Below are 27,509 nucleotides of genomic sequence, written 5' to 3'. Positions count from 1 at the left end.
ATCAGATCTCTAACTGTTTTCTAACAGCCAGCAAGAGATAGTAGATACAAAGCATTCAGTCTGAGGAAGTGGTAGATAATGTGCAGGGTTAAGTAATTTTGGGGCATATGGAAGATTCCTAACCGATCCACATTTTCTCAAGGGTTGAAAGACATAAAGGAGGGAACCAAGGGGGGGATCCTAGATGGGATCTGCATTGTTGTCATTCTAAACTACAAAAAATTTTCCAGCTGGTTGAAATGGCTGAGTCCAGAAATAGTCTACTGGAACTTCCAATTAGGTGGAAGACAATAGGAGTTTGATGCAGACCCAAACCAAGATCAGGAATTAGCAAAACTCAAGAAGGTAATGTGGTTAGGCTTTGTCCTCAATCATACCATACTGAAAACTTGTACCTCAGCATACCCTATTACAGCTGAGATACTGAAATAACATAGCATTCAATGCCCCAAGAAAGCAGCAGAAGGACCCCAAAATTCATCCCTATAGTGCTCAGTCTGGCCACAATATTGAAGTTAAGAATCAGGAAGTAGGTTGGAAGAATGAGTGAACAGTGCAAAAAAATAATCCAACCCTAAAGAGTTGTTAGGGTAACAGAGCTGCTCAAGACACAAATCTAGAAGCTAAAACATTTACAAGCAAAATTTCAAAGAAAAACACTTCTTCAGCATACATCCAATCAGAACTCCTGGAAAAGATGAGGCAAAGAATTTACAAAAGAGGTTAAAATGGAAATAAAAGTGCTAGAAGAAAAATAGGAAAAGTAAGTTTTTCCCTATACTTCTCTTTAACAATCTTTTCTAATGCTTCACAATCTACCATTCATCTATTTTTCCCCTTTTTCCTCAATCCCATCCCTTCCTATTTCCTTATTAGGGAATATGTATTTCTGTACTAAACTACTGTACTGTACTGTGCTACTAAAACTATGTATTTTACCTTCCTTTAACCAGTTCAAGGGAGAGTGATGTTCAAGTGTTGCTGGTTTCCCACATACTCTCATTATATAAGCCATTCCTTGTGCACCTCATTTATGCTATAATTCCCTGTTTCCCCATTTATTCCTCCCTTCTCCCAGTGAAGAGTTGTACCCAGGACTTCTAATTAAACATCCTTCATCCCTCTTGGTGATGATAAAGTTCTGAGAGGTTATATTGGAATGCAAAACAGTTTAATCTTGTTTGATCCCTTAGGATTTCTCATTTATATTTATCTTTTTGTGTTTTTGTTTCTGTTTTTGACTCCTGTGTTTGTATGTCAAATTTTTTACTCAGCTTTGGTTTTTTCATCAGGAAAGGTTTAAAGTCTTTTATTTCACTAAAAGTTCATTTTCCCTCTCTCTGTAGGATTAAATTCATCTTTTCTGGGTGTGTATTTTTATTTTTGGTTTTAAGTCTAGATCCTTTGCTTTCTGGAACACCATATTCCAAAACTCTCCTCTTCTTCAGTGACTGATAAATCTTGTATTATCTTGATTGTGACTCCTTGATCCTTGAATTCTTTCTGGGTGTTTAAGTATTTTTTCATTAACCTAGGAATTTTGACTATATTGTCACTTTACATTGTTTCACTTCCCATGCTTCTCTGTATTAATAATATTCAATATTTCTTATAATGTAGCAATCCATTACATTTATCAACTATAATTTATTCACATATTTTCCAGCCAATAACTATATATTTTGCTTCTAGTTCTTTGCTAACACAAAAACTTGTTTTGTTGCAGATAGGGACATTTTAGTGGACATAATTTGGAGCACCAGGCCTGGAGTTGAGCACAAATCTATGTGACCCTATGTGGCAATAAACTGGGGATAATAATAGTACCTACCTCCCAGAGTTGTTGTGAAGTTTTAATAATACTTGTAAAGTGCTTAGCACATAGTATACTCTACATTTCTATAATTATTAATGTTTTTTATCCTGCCTTCTCTTTTTTTTCCTCTTAAAAATTTCAGAATATAACCAATCTACTCCAGTGGCTTGTCTTTTTAACTACCTCAGTTCTCTTTGGAGACATTAAAAGTTCTGAAAGAATATATATTGTATTCTTCCACTAATAGAATGCTAGCATTGCATCATCATAAAACTTCTTCTAATTGCTCAAATAAATTTACCTTTCTACATTTCTCTTGATTCTTGTGTTTGTATTCCAGAGTTCCACTTGTCTGTGGTCTTTTCATCAGGAATGCTTGAAAGTCTGTTTCATGTATGGTCCATTTCTTTCTGTATACTCCCCTTTGAAGGTAAGTTATTCTTGGTTTTTTGCCTCTATTTTTTGTTTTTAAGAATAAAATATTCCAAGATCTCTTCTAGTTCATTGCAGATGCCTAGTCTTTTGTGATCTGGACTCTCATTCCTTGGTACTTGAACTCCATTTTGGATATTTGCAATTATTTTTTTCTTTGATGTGGAAGCTCTGGAATTTGACTATGATATTCCTGGGGCTTTTTTTTTCCCCTTTGGGGACTTCTTTCAAGAGGTGATATGTATTCTTTTAACTTCACTCTGCACTTAGGCTCTAACATCTGAGCAGTTTTCATTTATGGTTTTTGGAAGTGTACTGCTTGCTTCTGATCTTTCCCCTTTCTCAATACACAAATGAAGGCCTCCTTACTCAAGAATGCTAGTTCCAAGCGTAGATCCCTTTCTCGGTTTGTCCTGCATCTTTGACTGGGAACTGGGTAGAAGATGACCAAGCTGCTGGTTTGCATCTATTCTGAGGGTGACATACTGTTTGGTTCTGATGGTGCCCTAGTCTGGGACCTCCTCTTACGCAGTTTCAGTTTCTCCCTGGGAGCCCAAGTGCTCTCTCTGAAGTATGCTTCTGGACTAGACTATCTCCAAGATCCACACATCTATTTCACTATGTCAAACTGGGCTGGACAAATGACTCACTGTGACTTTTTTTGGATTTTCCCATCAGGATTTTTTCTAGTTCTGCTTGGAATTTATTTTGAGGGAGGGGGAGCAAGAAGGGGTAAGGAAGCAGAAAGAGGGAGCTTGCTGAACTATTTCCTGTTACTCCATCATCTTTGACTCTGCGTCCATTCTATTATCAATGTTAACTCTATAAGAGTCCACTATACATTAATTCAAAATTTAAGTCCTAGTTGATAGCAAATGTTTATATATTACTGTGCTCTACTTGATAATTTGTTATTATTATTATTATTTTTTGCTGAGGCAACTGGGGTTAAGTGAGTTGCCCAGGGTCACACAGCTAGGAAAGGTTAAATGTCTGAGGTCACATTTGAACTCGGGTTCTCCTGACTTCAGGGCTTGTGCTCTATCCACTGCACCACTTAGCTGCCCTTATTTGCTATTATTTTAACAGCTTATATTTTTCCCCAGCATTTCGTCACATTTAAGGATTGAAATCACATCTCATAACAGAAACTGGGTGGAAAAATGTTTTTCTCTATATTAAGAAATGTAATCTAATATAGGAAATGCATATTCTTTAAAAGCTTGGTAAAGTAGTGAAATTTGTGAATCTGGTTGTGGTGTCTCTTTGCAAGAAACTCACTAATGGCTTGATTTATTCTTCTAGCATTGTTCTATCCAAGTTATCTACTTCTTATTTTTGAAATGAGCATTATTTTCATAGATACTCATTTCTTTTCAATTTTCAAATTTGTTGAATAACCATTTTATATACCATTTTGGAAATGTACAAAACAGCTCACATGCTTGAAATCATTTGAAATTCCTAACAATCCTATAAAATAGATCCTACATGAAGCATCACTGCCATTTTGCAGATAAGAAGTGGTCTGCCTTTGGTCACTGTCAGTATTGGGATTAGAACAAAAATCTTTATTTGAACTCTAGCAAGCTATGATACTTTTCTTGAATTATTTGTACTCATTTTGATGTTTCTTGCCTAATTTTGGTAATTTTAGGATAAAAATATCCTTTTCATTTTAATTGAATATTATTTTAGAAGTTTTGGTTTCATTTATTATTTTCAATTTTAATTAATTTCTACTCTCATTCTGATTATCCTTCTATTTTCCACCTGAATTGCAGTTTTTTTTCTAAAATTTTAATATAACCCAGAAAGCTATTTTTTGGTGCATTTCACATGTACTTGGGGAAAAATGTACATTCTTTGTTTTCTCTTTGTTTTTTTCCTTATTTCTTATTTATTCTTCACCACACCTTATAGGAAGGTATTGTGGAAGTGAAAAGATTACTGAAATTTGCAGATTAAGAGTTAAATTTCCCCAGAGATTTTAAAGAAGGGAAAGGGACCTGTATGTGCAAGAATGTTTGTGGCAGCCCTCTTTATAGTGGCTAGAAACTGGAAACTATATGGATGCCATCAATTGGAGAATGGCTGAATAAATTGTGGTATATGAATATTATGGAATATTATTGTTCTGTAACAAATGACCAGCAGGATGATTTCAGAAAGGCCTGGAGAGACTTACATGAACTGATGCTGAGTGAAATGAGCAGGACCAGGAGATCGTTGTATACAGCAACAACAATACTATGTGATGATCAATTTTTTTTTTTTGTATTTAAATTTAACATGTATTAATGTTAGTATTACATGTATATTAACTATTAAATTCCATTATTATCAGTCATGTTAATTATTGTAATTAATTATACATCAATAATTATAATAAATAATATTAATGATTATTATAATATTAGTATTATATGTATAAGTATTTAATATATTAGCATTTAAATTTAGTAATATATAAAATGCTTTATAAACTTTAAAGTACTAAGTAAATGTTTATTAATTTATTACTATTGTTATAATAATATAACAATAATTCTATATTATTAGTAATAACTATTATTAAAACTTAATTTTAGTAATAATTACTAATAATTAGTAATAATAATTCTTAAAAGAATTCCAGACAAGTGGATTTTTTTCATTGTGTCATTTTAAGCACTATTCCTATTTAGTTTGGTGGATGAATATATATATATATTTTCTTGCCAAAGGTAAATCATGGAGTCCAATGCTATTGTTAATGTTGACTTAGGAGTCCAAAAGTTGTACCTCTGGCATTACTAGTTGTATAATTCTGGATGAATTGTTTAACCATGACCCAGGCAGTACTTTAAGTTACAGGTAATTGGCATCTACATGATGGAGTGAGTTTCCATATCTTAATCATAAGTCCAATTTTTTTTTATTCATTTTTCCAAATTATCCCCTCCCTCCCTCCACTCCCTCCCCCCGATGGCAGGTAATCCCATACATTTTATATGTGTTACAGTATAACCTAGGTACAATCAATATATGTGTGTAAATACCATTTTCTTGTTGCACATTAATTATTAGCTTCCGAAGGTATAAGTAACCTGGGTAGATAGACAGTAGTGCTAACAATTTACATTCGCTTCCCAGTGTTCCTTCTCTGGGTGTAGTTATTTCTGTCCATCATTGATCAACTGGAAGTGAGTTGGATCTTCTTTATGTTGAAGATTTCCACTTCCATCAGAATACATCCTCATACAGTATTGTTGTTGAAGTGTACAGTGATCTTCTGGTTCTGCTCATTTCACTCAGCATCAGTTAATGTAAGTCTTTCCAAGCCTCTCTGTATTCCTCCTGCTGGTCATTTCTTACAGAGCAATAATATTCCATAATCTTCATATACCACAATTTACCCAACCATTCTCCAATTGATGGACATCCATTCAACTTCCAGTTTCTAGCTACAACAAAAAGAGCTGCCACAAACATTTTGGCACATACAGGTCCCTTTCCACTCTTTAGTATTTCTTTGGGATATAATCCCAATAACAGCAATGCTGGGTCAAAGGGTATGCACAGTTTGACAACTTTTTGGGCATAGTTCCAAATTGCTCTCCAGAATGGCTGGATTCTTTCACAACTCCACCAACAATGTATCAGTGTCCCAGTTTTCCCACATCCCCTCCAACATTGTGATGATCAATTCTGATGGACGTGGCCCTCTTCAACAATGAGATGAACCAAATCAGTTCCAATAGAGCAGTAATGAATGGAACCAACTACAGACAGCAAAAGAACTCTGGGAGTTGACTATGGACCACTACATAGAATTCCCAATCCCTATATTTTTGTCTGCCTACATTTTAAATTTCCTTCACAGGCTAATTGTACACTGTTTCAAAGTCCGATTCTTTTTGTACAGCAAAATAACTGTTTGGACATGTATACATATATTGTATTTAACTTATACTCTTAACATATTTAACATGTATTGGTCAACCTGCCATCTGGGGGAAGGGGTGGGGAAAGGAGGGGAAAAGTTGAAACAAAAAGATTTGGAATTGCCAATGCTGAAAAATTACCTATGCATGAAATTTTTGTAAAAATTAATTAAATTAATTAATTAGAATTAAATTTCAACTCTGACATTTAGTTGTCTACATGCAAATCATTTTATCTCTCAGAACATCAATTTATTCACCTATAAGAGTCAATTCAGAGTAAAGTACTTGAAAGAGTTAACTCTATAAACATGCATTAGTATTGTGATATTTTTGTAAAATTTATTATACTTTGATAATGGAATTTCTTCTTAATTTTGTATGGATTTTCAAAACTTTTCCTTTATAGACTTTGCTGTTACATCATTTGACATATAAAATTTATATCATCTGTTATATAAAATTTAAAACTTAAGCTCATTTTGAAAATACCTTTATTTTTAATATTTTTATTTGTCCCAATTACATGTAAAACAATTTTTCTTACATTTATTTAAAATTTTAATTCCAGATTTCCTCCCTTTCTCTCCACTCCTACAAGGTACATGTAAAGTTATGCAAAATATTTGCATAAAAGTCATGTTGTGAAAGAAAACACAGATACCCGTCCCCCCCAAAAAAAAGTTTTTAAAAATATGCTTCAATTTGTATTCAAACAAAACTAGTTTTTTCTCTGAGTATGGATAGCATTTTTTCATCAGAAGTCCTTCAGAGGAGTTGTGGATCATTGTATTGCTGAAACTAGCAAAGTCATTCACAACTTGATCATCCCATAGCACTATTATTACTTTATATACAGTACATTTCACTGCTTGAGTTCATGGAGGACTTTACAGGTTTTTCTGAGAGCATCCTGCTCATCATTTCCTATGGAACAATAATTGAATAATACCTTTAAGCATAATAGACTTTCATAGTCTTTCTCTCAATGCTTTCAGGTATAAATTCACTCTCATCTGATAGCTCAATGTCATTTCCACTTTTGTCCTGGTTACATAATTAAACTGAAAAGTTGAACCAAAATTTACATCTTCCTATGTTAGGTGTATTTACTATAGACAACATATTGTTGGATCATTTTAAATTCATGATGTAATCTTATAATTGGAGTTTCATTTACTTATTATGACTGTCAATTTAAAAAAAATTTCTATTTTTAACTTAATTAAAATTGGCAAAAAGGAATATAAAATGTATCTTACTATTTAACTTACCTTCACAAAACACATTAAACAAAATTCATACATTTCATCTTCCAACTATCCAAGTTTCTTTTAATTTAAATTATTTTAATTCAGGATCACCCCATACAATCTTATTATTTTGTTTAATAAACCACAATTTTTAAACAATCAGTGAACTAGCCAATGCAATATTTTGACAAACACTTCTTTCAAAAAAGTAAGAATGATTGTCAAATTTTATGAAGGCTGATTATGTTGTATTAAAATTTCTCCATTCTTTTACCTTTTTTAAAAGTGCTCTATCATCTTAACTGATGTCTCATAACATTTTATTTAATTCTTGAGGACTGAATGATCATTATCTTGTGAATGTAGCTTTAGGATTGGACAAAAATGTGTCTGGAGGAGTTAAAATTTAAATTCCTTAAAACATTTAATGGCTGTTTGTAAGAATATCTAGATAATTCTAGAAATCTTTTAAAAATTGACATAATGGAATATTGTGATCAAATTATTCCCTTTCCCTAAATTCTCCAGAATGTGATAAATTGATATCTCGAGCTATATAGTCTATAGTCTAGATTTATTCCTTGAAACAGCAGTTTCGAAATTCCCTTCCAGTTTTTTCTAAGTTTGTTCCTCACACCCAACTTCTATTACAGTTTGTGATTGTTCTCAACTATATTAATTCTACTCTTAGTTGTCTATTTTTAGTGGCAATTATAGTCTCTGTATTAGCTTTCATATTTCCCTATCTTAACTTTTTTTTAACGTTTCATTGAGTTTTAGGTCTTCCCAGTATGTTTTAACTGTGGCAAGTTCTTTTATTTCCTCCTGTGGTTTTCTTGCCAATGTGAATTCTTGCTTGAATCTGTTAAATCTTGCTTGAGGCCATCTTTCAATATATTTTGCATCATTTCTGATGCGTTGGTTCTTTCTCTCAACTAATCCATAATGTTGTTTTTTTTTATTATTATACAAGGGATCTTCTGTCCATTTATTTCTTTTATATTTCTTAAGGAGTTTTGCTTCTTTTCAATGTCTATTACTTAGAAAGAGGCTATTGTAATGTCCGAGCTAGCTTTCTGGAGATCCTCCAGAAGGGCCTTGGTCTCAGCAGGATAGACATCATGAGAATGGACAAGAATAGAGTCCAGTCTTTATTGTCTCTTACACAGTCTGTGCCTGTCATAGTCTGATCCAGTCTCAGTGTGACCCAATCTCCTCTAGGAGTCTGCCAGTTTGCCAGTCTGAACCAGTCTCCCTCTGAGTCTGACTTTGGCTCCAATTTAAATACCCTATTACAATTACATCATTACAGTATACTGAGTATGAATGAACTAGAGAACTATTACATCATCATACTAAGTATATCTGTGAACTAGAGGACCATGATCTCATCAATTCCACTGAGTTAACACCTTGTTTCAAGTATACTTCTCCAGAGTTCCAGCCCTCTACAGGCTATGACCTATGATTACCTTGCAACTTCTCTCTATTAATTAACCTCCTATCCTTATTCATTAGGATCAGTCCATCATTTCATCTTGTCAACATCTTTTGGATTCCTTCAGTTTTCAGATTGGCTGACAGGAAAAGGTGATAAATGTTGGAAGGGACGTGGAAAAACTGTGACACAAATACATTGTTGGTACAACCATTCTGGAGAGTAATTTGGAACTATGCCCAAAGGGTCATCAATCTGGGCATACCCTATGATCCAGCAGTGCCTCTACTCTGTTATCCCAAAGAGATCATAAAAAAGGGAAAAGAACTCACATGTGCAAAGCTTTTGTAGCAGCTCTTTTTGTAGTGGCTGAATGAATGCCCATCAAGTGGGGAATGGTTGAATAAGCTATAGTATATATAATGGAATACTATTGTCCTATAAGAAACAATCAGCAGGCTGATTTCAGAAAGATTTGGAGAGATATAACATAAACTGATGGTAAGTGAAATGAGCAGAAACATATTTCACAGCAACAAGATTATGTGATGATCAACTGTTATGGATTTGGTTCTTTTCAACAATGACGTGATTCAGGCCAATTCCAATAGACTTGTGATGGAGAAAGCCATCTGTATCCAAAGAGATGCCTGTGGGGACTGAAATGTGGATCACAACATAGTTGTTATTTCTTTGCTTGCTTTTTTCTCATTTTTTTTCCCTTTTTGATCTGTTTTTCTTGTGTAGTATAATAAATATGGAAATATGTTTATAAGAATTATACATGTTTAGCCTATATTTGGATTACTTGTTCTCTAGGGAAGAAAGGAGGAAGAAAAATTTTGGAACATAAGGTTTTGCAAGGGTGAATGTTGAAAACTATCTTTGCATGTATTTTAAAAAACAAAATGCTATCATAAAAAAGATCTTTTGGATTCATATTATATCTACTAACATACTAACTTTTCTTTAAACCTTCATATTTTGATAAGCATTGCCATTTTGGCATCATTTAAGTGACTATTAACCACAATGAAATAAGGGCAAGGACTAATCACTGGAATGCTCTATTAAAAACATTTCACTAAGTTGATGTTACCATTTAGGAGCTGGTCTTTCAACCAATTTCAAATTTATTCTATTGTACTATTATCCTATATATACCATGAACACCTATAAGAATAATATGAAATTATGAAAGATGTACAATAGCCACTTTTTATAGGAAAAATTTGAAAATAAGGTAAAATTAAAAATATCTCATACAGACAATAAAACAGCAGTGATTCATTGTGACAAGTTTCTAATATTTTGCAGAAATGCTGTACTTCAAGTCTAACCCTCTACTGACTTCTCCCTTTCCTTCCCCCTTAAAATATAGTTTTTCTTGGAAACATTTTACAAATGTGCCATCTACTGTTTCAATAGGCTTCCTACACCTAAAGTCTCCTATCTATAAACAAGTAGGCTATACTGTAGCCCTTTATATCCATTTTCATCTCTCAGCCTACCTCAATAAATAGGCTATCTGTAGCAGGATACAATTCTGATAACAGAATAAGTTCTAAGAATGGCAGGTCTTCAAAGCAGGTAATTCTGGAATTCCTAGAGATGTCTTTTTTTTTTTTTTTTTAAAATAAATAAAAATATGGGTCTACTTCTGTTACCAGGCATTTGGAGATTTTCTGTAGTAACAGGTTTAGTTATTTGAAGCCCCTCTGAGAAAAAAAAAAAAAAATCACTTCCTCACTTGGGGCACGTTATGCTGAGTTCTATAAGCTGAATTAAAGTGCTTTTGTCAAAACTTTGTTCTCATTCTCAGGCTAATACGAAGGTAACAAAGGAACATCTGACACATCTGAATCCTAGGAAGAAATTATCTAATTACAAAAGCAACTAAGTGTTTTTCATACCATGTAAACATACATATTCTTTTGTGGTTGTCAACAAATCATCATAACCAATGTAATTTCACTACCTGCTCTGCAATTTTTGGATTTGGAATCAGAAGACCTAGGTTCAAATCTCTTCTCCATTATCACATATGGGGCGGGCCTTGAACAAAGTAATTTTTCTGAGCCTTAGATTTTTCACATGTAAAATAAAAAATTGGACCAGATGATGAGCCTCCTTTCAGCTCTAAATCTTATCATCCTTTACAGATTATTTTAATTTTAAAGGGTTCATTAAATGCCTTTTTTGAGGGAGAGGCATTGATGGGAAAGAGGAAATCAATTTGGGTTTGGTTATTCAATTCAGTGAGAAACCAATACCAAGATCTGTTCTGGACTAGAGTTCAGGCGATTAGTATAGTTTGCTTTTTTTGAGTCATTGTTTGGTGGAAGTACTGCTTTAAGCATTTTTATAATCATTAGAACCTCTATCAAAGGACCAAGAGACATTACTCAAATTAGTCTATTCTTGTCAATAATTTTGGTTTTTAAAAAAGGCTTTGTGACTGATAACTACTCACTAAATTAAGTTTGGGGATCCTTTGTAAATTCAAATTATCCATGAAATCCTTGGTCCACAGTATCACAGATAATGGCAAGCATTCTGGACCCTGAACTTTGAAAAGGATTTAAATAAACAACACAGACAGTTGAATGTTTGCCATTCAAATATTTATTTTTTTACAGTGTTTTTAGTAAGATAATTTACTTCTTTAAAAAGGCTTTTAAGAAATAAAATTTCATATGACAGAGCTAGCAGTTCAAACTTAACTATTAACAACATTCTTTATGAAATGCTAGCCTACTTTAAAATCAAATGAAAACAAGGAAATACAACTGCCATCATTATAAAACAATGTATTTTAAGTGGTAAAACTTCTTGAAATTATATCCAGCATGAGACAAAATCGTCAAGGCCATTACATAAAACATTTTTGTACTGAACAGGCAACAAGAATGACAAAATGGCAGCATCAACAAAGCCCAATGGAATAGGCAATATAAGCCACTTCATGTAACTCTACAAGTATTACAGACTTCAAAGCACACATCATTCCTTTTGAAATCACAAAGTGTAACCAAAATAAAGTCAAAAATTCTGAATATAAATTAGTGGTATTAGGACATAATACTATTTCTGTCCTGTTCTCTACCACCTCCCAATTTGCGCATTGACTAAAATACACAGGGATGAGCTGAACTACTCAATAACAATGTGCATTTTATACATAGGATAAAGCCAAAGTAGACTGTGATACTAAAGTAAAAAGCTGGTGCTCCTCCCCACTCTCTATACCCAACCAAAAAAAAAAAAAAAAGAAAAAAAAGGAAGCAATGATTCCCCAGGACCAAATTTGGATTCTAAGAAGCACTTATGTCAAACTAACCTCATTTTATTTTTCAAATAGCTTAGACTGGTAATTAGGAAATAGACACATATGTGGGTACACATAACACATATGTATGCTTATGTGTACATGTGTATTTCTGTATGTGTGCATTCTCAGTAAGACTTCTGACAAAAGGCCTCAAGATGTCCTGTGGACAAAATGAAACAATGTGGCCTAGATGATCATATTAAGGTTATATGGCTGGATTAAGTAAGCAAAACTTCAAGGGAGGTTTCTAGTAATATGCCTTAGGGTACTATCACAGTATCTGAATCACAGAAATAGGACATTGTCTCTAGCCTTACTTAGTTCAACAATTTTATTTTGACTTGAGTAAAGACAAAGGATGGCATGCTCACCAAATCTATAGATGGATAAATCATCCACAAATTTGGGAGGAAGATAAAATGGAAGGTGAAAATATATGATCCAAAATTATCTACATAGGCTGGAAGAATGGGTTCACAAATTAAACATTTTGCACTTAGACTAGATCTAACATAATTTCACATTAAAAAAGAACTGCAGTTTTAGATAATTGCAAGCTCAATATGAGTTAACAGTGAGATGGCTGCCAAAAAACCCCGATAAAAACAACCTTAAGAGCTTTATTAATAGAAGTGTAGGGTTCTGTTCAGGCCACAGCTAAAGACTTTCAGGTTCAGATGCCACATTTTAAGGAGGATATTGGTAAAATGAAGTCAAGAGAAAGTAAACCAGGGTTTGAAGGAAGTAATTAAGTAGGATGAATCAATTTATATGAAAAATGGCTTAAAGAAGGGAAGGAAGTGTTGTATCTTTCCAAATACCTGCTCTCAGATAGAAGATGGATAAGAGTTAATTCTATACAGCACCAAATGCCAGAATTAGAATCACTGGGTGAAAGTTATAGAGAAGCAAATTTTAGTTCAACATATCTAGAATGATTAAAATTGCTGAAAAAATGGAATGGGCTGGCTTGTGAGGTAGCGAGTCTCAGTCATTGGAAATGTTAAAATAGAGGGATGATGGCCATTACTGAAGACATAATAAAGGTGATTTTTGTTTAATTATAGGTTGGATTAGATGACCTCTGAGGTATCTTCCGACTTTAAAATTCTATAAAATTCAAATATGAGGCATAAAGACAAAGGCAAATCATTTTCATTGGAATTAAAATATGGGAAAGTTTTGGGAGAGTAAAGAAGATGACATTCTTAGAAAAGCATAGATTCAAAATGAAAGTAAAGAATTATATTCCATCTAGTCAAAAAACCCATAATGAAGATGGTCCAGATAGTTAACATCTTGCTTCATGCATATTTTCACGAAGCTCTAATGTCAAGATTAAGGTTTGTCCACTAGCAAACTCGCTACTAAATAACAGGTCCTAAATAAAAGGACCTATAGAGAGCTTCCTTCCTTCCTTCCTTTATTCTTCAATTCTGTCATGAGGTCTAGAATGAGGACTCTAAAAATCTACCTTGTACTTAAAAACAAAAAAGTTGCAGGGGAGAGAAATACTAAAAAATTAACTTAGGAGGCTTTAGTAGATCTTCTGTCTCTGCTCTGGTATCAACATTAAATACCTAAGAAATAGCATTCCCATGGAGCCATAACAACAGTGAGATACTGCATGGTAGGTAGTTTAATTCAAAGAGCCTTGAGCCTCTAGACAATCAATAGACATGGGCTCTGGCACTGGTTCTGCCAAGGTTTAAGCAGAAATGTGATGCTGTAATGAAATCAATTCATGTCAGGGTTTGGATGTTCCTCATCTATAAAATGAAGGATTTAAATTAGATGCCTTAAAATCCTTTCCAGTTTAAGTTTCTCTGACTAACAGCTACTGAATCACTCTCTGACCTGGGTGCACTCTATGCACAGTCAAAGAAAGTGACCATAATCTGAATTTAAAGCCTCTCTCTTTTAAAATTCCCCAAAAGTGGCAGCTTTGACCTGAAGTACATATGAAAAACAGAGGCTGTGAAAAAAACAGGGGAGATAAACTGTAGCTCTTCATGTCATTCTTAAAATCAAGGAAACTAATATGTTTTTAACATAATGGTTTTCTAAAGTCTATAATTATGTTTTTGCAAAACACATTTAGTAACAACTAGGTAACTAGTGCTTAAATTCATTACACGTAATCAAAAGTCTTCTGGACAGGATCAAGGAATTAATTTTTAGATTAATTCTTTAAAATAAAACAAAAGTATGCTTTAAATTGATGACTAGAACTGGACTCTTTAATATGCAGGTGAAAATAACAGTATTTTCTAAATTTAAAAAGGGATCAGTAACATGACAATAAGAGAGAAATCAAAGCCATATTAGATGATGATTATATATTAGATGATTTTTCATATACATATTTAAAAATAAAATAGATACTGTGCTCACTTGTCTGGGATAGTCAGGGTAGTTCTGTCCTTCAACTATAAGAAAAGAAAGAGGAACCTTCCAAAACTATGATGCTAAGCTAAGAGCATCTCATTAAAGTACCTCAAAAAAAAAAAAAAAAAAATTGAAATGGTTCATGTGCAAAACTGCAAGCACCATTAGGATTTTTAAGCAGCAAGACCTAAACACAAATGACAGCTAACAAGCACTCCATTGGTCACAATCTTTTAAGGAGGCTTTACCTGGGAAGAGGAACGCCTACACATTATGTATAAGTGTATACTTGCAAATCTATGCAGTCACAATCTACTGATGCAATTTGCCACCATACCTTTCAAAATAGGTACAAATAAAGGAGTCCTATTTGAAAATTTGGCCTCAGGAACTTTCACTGATCCAAATGGATAGACTTTTTCTTTTTTAAATGATTAAAAACTTAGATAAATTCATTTACTTTTTGGATGTGCAAATTTAAAGTTTTTATATATATATATATATATATAATCGGGATATGTTTGGTCATGAGTGGCTGTGACCATACTTAGTGTAGTCATCAGACAAGTTACCCAGATGAATTTATGATAATATTAAATCTTGATTAAACCAAGTTACATTCAGTATTCCATAGATAATTTTCTTCCTTAGCTGTTATTTCATTATTGCTGCTTTGAAATCCACGTGCCAATGATCAAGGCCAAGAAAAACTATTAAAAAAAATTAATTGGTGTTTCAAATTTCCCTGGCCCTTGCTACATTCTAAGTTCCTTGAGGGAAGGCACATTTGTCTTATTTCATTTTTGGTACCCACTGTGCCAGATTTGTGCCCTGAACATGGTCCACACTTGATATTTGTGGAGCTGACCTGCTACTGTGCTCTGAGAGCTTCTCATGCTCGGGAACTAGCATGTGAAATCAGAGCAGAAACACTTTTCTTTTGGACTAAAAAGTGATCCAATAAAAAAAGTCCAATTTTCCAACTTCAAGATTCTTCTAAGTTATCTAGACTATAAGAATGCACTTCCCAAAGGGTTACTTAAACAAGACAAACAGCAAAGATGAAAAAAGACATGCAAAATTTGTAATCTTCCATCCATCTTCAGTATCTGTCAAGAAAGGTCAAACTAGAACAATTCACATTGTACGAGAACCAAAAGATCAGCCAGCCCAAGATTTGGGATAGGAATTCTAAAACTGCAGTGAGGTATCATTCTGAAAAATATGTTGCTTCCAGCACAGGGTCTTAAGTCTTAGATCTGTCATGTAGAACAAATTCACAGAATTCTACTGCAATGCTAACATAAAAAGAAAGATGGTGCCAACAGTAATCATTATCTAAATCATATTGAGCTTTGTCAATGAAAATGAACATCTGGAATTGCACCTAAAAATAAATGGGCAGCAGTGTAATTCATGGACAAGTTACAATGGACCACTCACAAATATCCTTTGGTAGATGATAGGAGGAAGTACCCTCTTAAGCTTTAGGGTACTTCTATTCAGACAAACTTCCAAAGCAGAAAAATTACCAAAGTGTCATCAATTATTTTAAAGTGCATTAAAAAAAAAGAGAGAGAGAAATATAGGCATGTGGATTTGTTGCTCTTCAAACAATAAATCTTACAAAAAGGGCCATCCTAATATGCATAGTGATATCCTTTTTTCCCCTCAAACACATTAAGAACAACTGATGATTAATTTTTATAATGGATATTTCTGCTGGCATCCTAGAGTCACCAATGTGTTTATTTCTTAGCTGAATTTGACTGGTTTTTAACATTCGATACACAATGATTTCAGAGATTCTTTTAAGTTTGCTTTCTTGTCCAGCAAAAGGCTCCAGTTTCCAGTGATAAGACCAACCATGTGACATTACTGGTGTAGACAAAACCTCTCATTTTTATATAGTATTTATAAGACTTTTCTTATTAAAATATTTCCTCAAAACATATTCTACCGAATGCTCAGTCCAAATAGCTTCCAAAATGACTAAAAACAAGATATTAGTCTGTAAAAATAAGCTCTTGAGGGGGAAAAATTATGAGCAACATAGTTGAAATGCAATTGTTTTAATTGACTCCATTTCTGCAATGCCATTTAGATATTCAGTGTCTTAATGAACTTTGATATATATATATATATATATATATATATGTATATGCATACATATATAAAAACACATTAATAATATTCAATGTATCTCTTTCAGGTGAGCAGTTTAATTACAAGTTACAAATCTCTTATCAGTTTATTTATGAACTGTAGTTCATCAGCATGTCCTCTCAAATCCCAAAGTCATACTTCAGTAATTATTTTGCTAGTTTTAAAAAAAAAAAGTATTCCCAGGATAGACTTCTTTATATATCTTTCAAAAAAGTTAAAAAAAAAAAAAAAGACCAAAAGTTTCTAAAAAATATTTTAAATATCTTCCATTTAAAAACATGATAAAAGTCTGAATTAGGGATCCTAATTATTGTTTTTCTTAATTTAGACTAGAAATCACTATTAACTTCAAATTGAAAATCAATTTGACTTTTCACATAAGTTATTTATTGTAGTACTTAAAAATCTCCAATATATCTTTTATACATGATCATGTTTGAGCCTGGAAACAACCCTATGAGACATGCACTAGGTGGATTATTTTCTTCTTTTAATAGGTGAAGAAAGTGAAGTTCAAGGATATTGAGTGACTGGTCTACAGTGAAGTGTATGCCTATTGAGCATCGGAGGCAAAATTGAGAACCAGGCCTTCCTTTCTCCCCAAATCCAACACTCTGCCCACCCAGCCAGAATTTTTAAAAAATCTACTCTATCAGTGATGAAGATAATAAATTTAAGACTCCATGTACCATAATAATAGTGTTGTAAATAACTAACAATATATATTGGGATATACAGGGCTTCTTAAAGCACTGCAAACTAAGATATCTGGAGTACTACTAGATCAAGGGTAAGTTAAATGGACAGGCTTTTAAAAGGCAGATGTGACTTTGCATGTAATAAAACATCCTTTGGAATACCAAAAAGTCAAATTTATATATCAATACAGAACAGAGCAATTTAAGAAGAATAAATGTCCCTGTAAATATTTTTGTTTGGGTAGTGTTCAACATCAACATATATATATATATGTATATATGCATGAATGTATACATGTATGTGTGTATTTCTTTAAATTACAATGATTCATCCTCAGCCTTGAATGCTATTAATTCATGGAAAGCAAATGCCTTTTTTAAAAAATTACTGAATATATACTTTTAAAATGCCTGTTCTCTTGAAAGAAAAAAAAAGGTATAGGATGAAGCATACAATGATAGAGAGCAAAATAGGCAATAATAGATGATTAAACCTCACAGGACTATTTCTTTCTTCTACTGTAGTCACCATATTACTCAGGAGGAATAAGAAATGGCTTGAAAAAATACACTGTCTGTAGTATCACTGAACTCTTACACACATTTCTGAATGTGAGACAGGCCAAGCTAAATAAATAAAGCAAACGTCTGATGGCACATGTGTGTAAGTCCAGAAGTTTGCTAAAGATACATGGTCACTGCTGAGATCACAATTATCTTTCCCTCCCTCCCTCCCCCAACAAACTATAATTGCTCACCTGAAATATTCTATGAGTGGCTTGTGATTTTTTGTCAGACATTGCATTGCTTTCATTTTTATAACATCAAGCAGGCAATCAAATTACAGCTGAGTAAGAACACAGGCATTGCACTGACTAGGACATGCAGAACATGGAGTTTCCCTGCTTGGTTCCATGAACTTACAATCATGAAATCAAGAGTTCTTTTCCAATTGCAAGCTTGCAATTTTTAACTTATCATCGACAACCTTCGATGGGTCCTGTCAAGGCATCCAGGCTGCTGTCTGTATCTGAAGCCAATGTCTGCTCTGTTGACATGGATGAAATGTCATTGATAGATGAGGACTGAGAAGGAGTGGTGTTGCTATTTACTGCTGCATCTGTGCTAAGTAAACCAAATATAATAAAATCTGAGGCAAGACATTGCTACAAAAATAAACAAAACAGTGAGGGTTACAGACAAATGACTTTTATTTCCCAACCCATTATGACAATTCCTGGATCCCAATTCTGGAGGCAGGAAAGCAATCTTAAGAAGTAATTAGTCAGTGAGGTGCAGTTAGCAAGATTAACTGTTAGATATTTTCTCAAGTTCTCTCCACTCTTAGGTTCCTCAGTCTCCTAGCTTGAATTGTCTAGCATCAAGTATATAGCTATATATGGAACCAGAGCCTGGATTTTCAATTTCATTATTATGTTAGATGAGAAAAGCCTCTCCCTGTGAAGGTCAGTCCCTCCTCTTCAGCTCAGAGACTGCTTAGAACACAAGGAGTTATGTGACTTGCCCAGAGTCACAAAGCCAGGATGTGTTAGAAGCAGGACTCAAACTCCAGCTGGCTTGGTTCTCTACTTATTCTGCCTCTGATCTAGAAGAGTACACTCAATTATGTGCTGAAAATACACTTTCACTTCACAAAGACTAAAAACAAAACAAAACAAAAAACAAAACAAAAAACACTACATTTGTCCAAATACTATTGTTCTTCAAAAAGCTTGTGGAAAATAAGACTTCAAAATCCACACCACTGTAATCTACTTAAAGTCTAAGGCAACAAGCCCCATCTTTAAGATTAAGGTTCAGTGATGACAAATTTAGCTGCAATGAAGTTTAGTCTGCCCCCAAAATGATTACCAGAGACTTAGAATTTTCTTTTAAAAAGTCAAGGATCACACTTAAAGCACCCCAGGATATTTCCTAAGGCTCAGTTTTATGGCTCAGTCCGACAAGGAGAGGACTCTGGACAAGTATAGTTTTCAAATTCTCAAATTGTGTACATTTTTCAGTTGCACTGTCATCTTTACCCTGAACACTACTTGTTGGTTTCTAATACAAAAATGAAGTCACCAACACATTCTGCATACATACTTTTTGTATAATAGCAGCAAGTATAGTGGGAAAGAGAATACCAAACCACAGTTCACAAGTGTCTCTGCATGCTGCTATTGGTAATTGTTTCAATTTTGTCTGACTTGTCATGACCCCATTTGGGGTTTTCTTGGCAAAGACACTGGAATAGTTTCCTGTGCTCATTTAACAGATGAGGAAACTGAGGCAAAGAAGGATAAGCGATTTGTGTAGAGTCACATAAGTAATAAGTACTTGAGGCCAGGTCAGCTCTCTATCCAATATGCCACCTAATTGTTCCTTGTAAAAGTAATTTAATGAGCCTCTGTACTTTAAAAATTATATACACTATTACAATTTTTCAAATAAAGGGGAGCTCATAGGTTCCAGACTACCAATAATGGAAAAAAATATTATTAGCAATTGATTGAAAAATTTGAGCAAAAATATTTAGAGAAATAAAGGCCAATTTATCCTTGAACAAATTGCTTTAATTCTTTGCTTAGTTTGATTAGAGGATTATATGTATCTTAGAAGATAGCTTCACATTTATCAGAATGAGTAAAGTGCCAAGAAGAGGCAAAAAACTGATTAGCACAGAACAATAGTTAGAATTTAATTTAGCTAAAGGAAAGACTCTTAGAAGTAAAAACTATTAAACTAATCACTAACCTGAAGGTTGATCTTTTACCACACCATTCTTGCTTCTTTCTTCCCAGTCCATTACTTCTTTGTATATTAGTTCTTCAAATAGAAATTTAAATTAAATTAAATTAAATTTAAATTTAAATCCTTTTATTAGTTTCCTTATATTTCTAAAAACTATTTCAAAATCAACTTTCACTACAATAAAAGGCCTATTTTTGACATCCCTGAATTAAATACTAAGCTAGTCTACATAGCTGTATGTATTACATATGCTCCATTTCTGTGCTATGATTGTTTAAACAGACCCAGTCTAATATACTTTGACAAATTTATTTGTCTAGAATTACAAAAGACAACAACTGGAGAATATATTAAGACAGTAATAAGACAGTAATATTTCTAAAACATAATGAAAACATGATGAAAAATTTATAATTTAGAATAGTTAACAAGATAATATTAGAAAATAATGAGAAACAATATACTATAGGAAATAAGAGAGCAGTTTTGGAATCAGTAAGACTTGGATTCAATGCCTGTCTTAGATCCATCCTGGCTGAGTGACCATAGATATATCTCTCAGTGCACCAGGGCTACAGAGCAGATATAGACCAATGTCCTCAGAGGGAACTTCCTATACCAATAAAATCATTGGTCAGGCTCAAAAGAAAATAAAACAAAACAAGGAATAATAATCATTAATGGTATCTTTATATGCTAATGAATTTTTCAAAATGCTTTACTGGTAACTAAATCAATGCTATTAAAACAGATTTGAACATTACAGGAAGAATACAAAATGAAGTATCTAATGGCACCTAAAAAGTGATTAAACATCTATGAAATACAATGGATACCATTGTTTTAAATTTATTGTTCTATTGTGAGAAACTTGTATGTACTTATATACCCTGCTAAGGTTTTTATCTATCATGCACACAGTGTGGTTTGGGGGAAAAGTTCTATGCTAGAAGTTAGAAGACTATCAATTTTAACTCAATACCTCATTCTGACCTACTGAAGAGGAACACAGAATTTAGGGCTGGAAGGAATATTAAAAATCATTTAGTCCAACCCCTTCATTTTATAAATTAGGGATCCTAGGATCAGAGTAATTAAATGACTCGCTCATGGATACATAGATAATTAATTAAGCTGCAGTGTTGGAATCCAAACTTAGGTCTCTATCTCCACATCCAATATGTTCTTTCTGTACTAATTAATTTTGCTAAGTCTTCTGCTTTCTCTGGGCCTCAAGCTTTTCTCTCTGGAAAATGAGAGCACTTGGATTAAATTATCCTTAAGATTTTTTACTAATTTGTGAAAGATATTACAGTTAGCCACAAATAGAAAAGATGTTTAGGTATAATATGCTTTTATTATTAATAACAACAACAACAACAAAAAAAACCCCTCAAAATCTATCTTCAAACCTCTTCAAAGTCTTAAAACAATGCTATGTTAGTAAAAACTAATTTTTTTAAAAAAAATGCTTCTTTGTTAAAAAATAAGTCATATAAAATGATCAGAAATTCATTTTTTTCTGGATCTAGGATAACAAGTAGTGAAGACAACATAGCTAATAAAAACCTATTTCAAGAAACTTACTTATTAGCATAAGAATTTGGGGATAAAAATATCCCCACAGTTTTAGAAAATAGACACTAAATTGATTTTTGATATTTGTGTTAAGAAATACTGATAAACAAATTACGCTACACTTACCCCAAAAAATTGGAAAAAAAAAATGCCTAAAATAACTTAAGTCATTACCTTTCCATTCTTCAATAGCATGTTCTCGTTCTTCTAACTGGGCATCATAAATTTGAGGTGGTGGCTAAAAATTAAATTGGAAAAAAACAAGTCTTATTAAAAAAATCTAACACACACACACATCTGTGTGTGTATGGAGTTTGTAAGAGACTTGCCCAATGTATAATATTGAGTAAGCATCTATTAAATATGTACTATGTCCAAAGAAATGAAGACAAAAGAAAAAAAAAAAAAAAAAAACCAGTCCCTATTCTCAGGGAATTTACAATCTACTGAGAAGAAGAAACTAACTTGTCCATAGGTAAATATAGATCATCAGATAAGGGAAAGAAGACTAATAAGGAGGATCATGAGAAGGAAATGATACCTCAAGTAGATTTAGAGGAAAGTTAAAGGCTCTCAGAGGTGCAGGCAAGAATGGAATGCATTCTAGGTATGTGCGAAGGTATAGAGGGGGAGATAGAATATTGTTTAGAAAATAGCAAGTTAGTTAGTTTGGCTAGGACACAATGCATAAAGGAGAGTAATATGAAATAAGTCTAGAAAGGATAGGGCCAAGTTGTGAAAAACTTTAAATGTCTAGGAAGGAAAAGGAAGGAATTTTTATTTTATTTTAATGGCATTTAGGAGTCACTCAAGATTCCTGAATAGGAGATTGACATGGTCAGAGATATGCCTTAGACAGATTTTTTGGCAGTTATGTGGAGGATGGATTGGAATGAGGAGAGACTAGAAACAATGAGTCCAATTGCGAGGTTAGTGCAATAATCCAGGTGAGAAGAAATGAGATTCTGAACCTGTTGGGGTAGTCATGTTAGTGGAAACGAAGGGATGGATACAAAACATGTGGTGGTAGAACTCACAAGGCTTGCAACTGATACACTTGGGAGTCTACTTACCAAGACAAACCCAGAACTATATGAATACAATTACAAAATACTTTTCATACTAAAATTTATTCATGGGTAGGCCAAGCCAGCATAAAAAATGACAATTCTACCTAAATCAATATGCCTATTCAGTGCCAAACTAAAGTACAAAAACTTGTTGCACAGAGCTAGAAAAAAAAATTTACATATTACATTTGGAACAACAAAAGGTCAAGACTATCAAGGGAATTAACAAGAAAAAAATTGTGAAGGAAGTGGTCTAGCCGTATCAGATCTTAAATTGTATTGTAAAGAGGCAATCATCAAAACAAATGGTACTAAGAAAGAATGGATCAGTGGAACAGATTAGGTATGCAATACTGGTAATGACCACAATAACATAGTTTTAATAAACCCAAAAGAACCCAGCCTTGGGGACAAGACCTCACCATTTGAAAAAAATTGCTAGGAAAATTGGAAAGCAGTGTGGCAGAAACTAGGTATAAAACATCTCATACCATATACCAAGGTAACATCAAAATAAAGACATGATTTAAAATAAAGGATGATATCATAAGTAAATTAGGGAAGTATAGAATAGTTTACCTGTCACATATATTGATAAGGGAAAAATTTAGGATTAAACAAAAGCAAGAGAGCATTTTGGGATGTAATTAGCCAAAAGTGGCTAATTTTAATTACTTTAAATATGTTAAATATTATAATCTATATCAAATTGTGTGTTGTCTTAGGGAAGGAAAAAATTTGGAACCCAAATTTTTAAAAAAATGATTGTTAAAAATGATTTTAGAAAGAAAAAGAAATAGGGAGGGATGGATTCGGAAAGGAGACAATGAGTTCTAATTTGACCATATTGAGCTTTAATTATCTACTGAAGACTCAGGTAGACACCTACAGTTACTATCTATTATTCGACTGCAGTCTAGTAGGCAAGCTAGAAAGGTATATGTTAGATTTGGGAGTTACCAGAATGATAAAGATAATTGAAGATACAGAAAATGATGAATTCATGAAGAGAGGACTGAGAGAAAAGAGAAGCAAAATCAGGATGGAGTTTTAGAGAATAACTATGATGCAGAAATAGAACCTAGATTACAATTCAACAAAGATAAGTAGGAAGAGAATCATGGCAAAGCTGTGCTACAAAAACCAAAGGAAGAGAGAGTATCCAGAATGAAGGGAGTCAAGTGTCACAGCATGCAGAGAGCTCAAGGTTTCTTTGAAGATAATGGATTTCCAGTTGTGATATAAATTGGCAAACTCATACTTCCGAAATTCAGCATTAGAAATGGGCAGAGGTGGAGGAAGCAGGAAAAGGAAGAGAATTAGAGCTCTGCTAGGAATAAGCAATAGGTATATTCTGGCACCAGCAAATTATAACTCTCTATATTCTTATATCTGTATAAGTGAAGGCTACAATCTATACATCTACATCTGCATCTACATAAAAAAAAGCAGGGCATTCACATGAAAGTTCTAAATTGAATAAAAAGGAAGTAACTGGTTCTTTTAAGAAGTGACAAGTTTAGACTAAAGACACTCTTGATTCCCATATGGATGTCTAAGTTGTGCATAAACCATGGACTGGCTATGCTTATTTTATTTAACATAATTATGTTATTTATGTGATATAAAAGATATAATTTATGGGAGAGATGGAGAGGATGAAGAGAAGGGAAAAGAAGGAAAGGAAAGAAAATAGAAGGGAGAAGAAAAAGACAGGAGAACAAAGAGAAATCTTCTAACTTTCTTAACTTCCAGGATATGCCTTGATTCTATCTATAAAAATCAGAGCTTAAAAAGATTTATTTGGTCTTTAAATAAATACTTACTGCCTCTGCTTCAGCAGGATCATACCAAACAGTAATATATGGGTGCCGTAAAGCTTCATCAACAGAAATTCGCTTGTCAGGATCTATTACAAGCATTTTTGATAACAAATCTCTAGCTTGACTTGCTAGGAAAAAAAACAAAGCATATGATGAATCAGAGTTTTAGAACTAAGTTTTAATTTGAAAATTAAACAAAAACACACGATTAAAAAAATGTTAGTATGGCAGTACAGGGAAGGATAAGATCAAAAAAGTTCAGATTATGAAATGTTAAGAGTAGCCACTTTTAAACAAGTTTCTAACATCAAAATCAAAACTAAGTGACTTTTAAAAAGTTAAAAGTTATTTCCACAGTCATCAAAACAAGCATGAAATATTTCTTAAGAAAAAACACAAGAAATAGTACAAGAATAGAACAAGAAATAGTATGTTCATGGGATGGGGCTGTGTGCAGACTACATGTCTACTCTAAATAGCTAGAAAGGGCAGCACTCTCTTACAATGAATGAAAGAAAAAGGACCAAAGAACTGGAACTGTCTTGAGGTTTGACAATACTGATTCTGTCTTCTGGGGAATAAAACAAAATCTTGGGTATTACTTCCCTAGCTATTTCCTCTCCCATACCTACACAAAAATGTTAAAAACAATTATTCTAAAAACTTATTAACCAGAAAGATCAGGAATTGTGGATTTTGCCTAAAATGAGTTTCTGATTAACTGAGATTTGACTTCTGAAGCACAATGAAAACAATCATTAGCCATCAAAATCTACAAGTCCATAAAATAAGGCCATTTTCCCCACAAAGCTTATTTTCTAAGTTAAAAAAAGGCCCACTTCCAGAAAAGGAATGTAGTGTTTTCCCTCTCTCTGAAAAAGATTGCATCAACCAATCAAAAAGTTGTCTACTATGTGCCAGAAACTATGCTAGGTATTAAACATACATAAGCCTAGTCTCTTAACTCCACATAAAGCTATTAAAAGCAAAAACAAACAACAAACAGAAGGGGAAAAAAAAGGTCGTATTCTGAAAAAAGGCAAATAATTAGAATGATTGGGATAATTTGGTAAGATAAAATACATTTTACTTGGAACCTCTGACAAACGGTGAAATTCCCATCTTGACAACTCTAATTTCTGTAATTAATATATATACAATATTTCAAATTAATTTATGAAGCCTTCCAATTTTGTTTGAAGAATTAAAAAAGGCAGACTTTAAGAGAAGAATCTCAAGTTTCAAGTGTTCATCTTGACATTGATTCTCTTCATCTGAGATTTCTCTGTCTTTGAGGAGTGGCAAGGTATTTTGTGAGGGTTCCGATTGCTGGGATAATTACAAAGTTTCAATGTATTCTGATGTTGTTCTCATTTTACAGATGAAGTAAATATATCATATCACATTTATATTGTGGAATGTAAATATAAATTAAAAAAACAAACAAACAAACAACAAAAAACAACCTTCATGTGGATTAGGGAACTCAAGTATAAGAAAAAGAGTCTTACTTTTCAGTTTATCTCGTTCAGATTCTGATGGGAATATCCAATCAGGGAAAAGCTCTTCAAATTTGATACCAGGATATTTCGGCCTGTTTTCTACATAATTCCTCACAGTTGGCTGTAATTTCTTCATAAAGTCTGATGATGGTGTTCCTAACTGCTCAATTACTTTATTCCACTGATCAATATCTGTGGACCTCTTTAAGAAAATATAACTGAAACAACCATATTATACAAAATATAACCCAGGAGGAAAAAAAAAAGCTAAAGTATATTTGTGCAAACCAACAAGTAATGAATGAAATCCCACTCTGCAACTTTAAAAATACCATCTAATGATGAACATGCAGAATTCCAAGTTCTGACTATTCAAGAGAAAGATAATTATGGGGGTCACTATACAAACTATATGATATGGGCATATAATAAACTTAAAAGGAAAAGTAGCAATTCAGGTAGAAAGAAACCCAGTTTTTAGTTCTTTCTCTGTCCCTACCTACCTGAATCCTTATGACTCTGAAATTCTCTATTTTCTGTAGTCTTCTGATTTAACCTATCAAGCTACCCTCTCTAATGAATACTGCTGTGCCTTTGGGATGCCAATGAGATAATTTTCTTTTAACTGAAGATTAGAGCTTAAGCTAAAAGTTATAAGTAACTTGGGTTTTTGGGGGTACTTATTTTGCAGGGTGGGAAGAAAGACAACCAGACCTGTTCAATGATGTAGAGGATTACAGGTGAGGAAACTTCCTCTTCCAATGTAGATCTGGCACCCGCTTTATAAGAAGTTAAGAAGTTTTAGAAATTAAATGATGTGTCCAGGGTGATGTTGCCAGTATATGACAGATGCAGGTCTTGCTAGATCTGAGGATGATTTTCATACCTCTACTGCCATGATGCCTATCATAATTTATAGTTAACTTTCATTAAAAATGTTAAAAAAGTTTTCTTTGAAAATACCACACTATAGGTTCCAAAGACGATGACAATGGAATCCAAGCTCTTCCAGGTTTCAGTAATCTCACTTATTTTTACTGTTGCTCACAAAAATAGCAATCTATATTCATGGCTTACTTTATGGTTAACAAAGCACATCATGGGGAGGGTAGCTAGGTGGCTCAGTAGATAGAGCACCAGCCCTGAATTCAGGAGGACCCGAGTTCAAATCTGATCTCAGACACTTAACACTGCCTAGCTGTGTGACCCTGGGCAAGTCACTTAAGCCCAGCCTCAGGGGAAAACAAAAAACAAACAAACAAAAAACCAAAACAAAGCACTATATGTCTCCAGTCTTGTTTCACAGCCTTGGGAAGTGGAGGCAAGATAAATAT

The 27,509-nt window shown here is 33.3% G+C and overlaps 1 protein-coding gene across 9 annotated transcripts in view; it reads right to left on the bottom strand.

The window, feature by feature from the left end:
- The window catches only part of MAPK9 (mitogen-activated protein kinase 9), a 69,034-nt gene that overhangs the window by 8,804 nt on the left and 32,721 nt on the right, over nucleotides 1-27,509 (bottom strand). For 4 of the 9 annotated variants that reach the window (XM_074292337.1, XM_074292336.1, XM_074292344.1 and 1 more), the window contains 5 exons: nucleotides 26,185-26,367; nucleotides 24,677-24,801; nucleotides 21,955-22,018; nucleotides 20,206-20,277; nucleotides 11,473-18,568 (listed from right to left, as the gene is read on the bottom strand). In XM_074292337.1, the coding sequence (XP_074148438.1) occupies nucleotides 18,426-18,568; nucleotides 20,206-20,277; nucleotides 21,955-22,018; nucleotides 24,677-24,801; nucleotides 26,185-26,367 (587 nt within the window). In that variant the 3' untranslated portion in view covers nucleotides 11,473-18,425. Of the gene's footprint in view, nucleotides 1-11,472; nucleotides 18,615-18,635; nucleotides 19,055-20,205; nucleotides 20,278-21,954; nucleotides 22,019-24,676; nucleotides 24,802-26,184; nucleotides 26,368-27,509 lie in introns of those variants that run through there. The other 5 variants (XM_074292339.1, XM_074292338.1, XM_074292342.1 and 2 more) reach the window with 4 other exon arrangements.

Source organism: Sminthopsis crassicaudata, chromosome 2 (assembly GCF_048593235.1).
Source record: "Sminthopsis crassicaudata isolate SCR6 chromosome 2, ASM4859323v1, whole genome shotgun sequence".
Lineage (NCBI taxonomy): Eukaryota > Metazoa > Chordata > Mammalia > Dasyuromorphia > Dasyuridae > Sminthopsis > Sminthopsis crassicaudata.
Note: the sequence above shows the minus strand (reverse complement) of the source record. Positions and strands in the feature narration are given on the sequence as shown.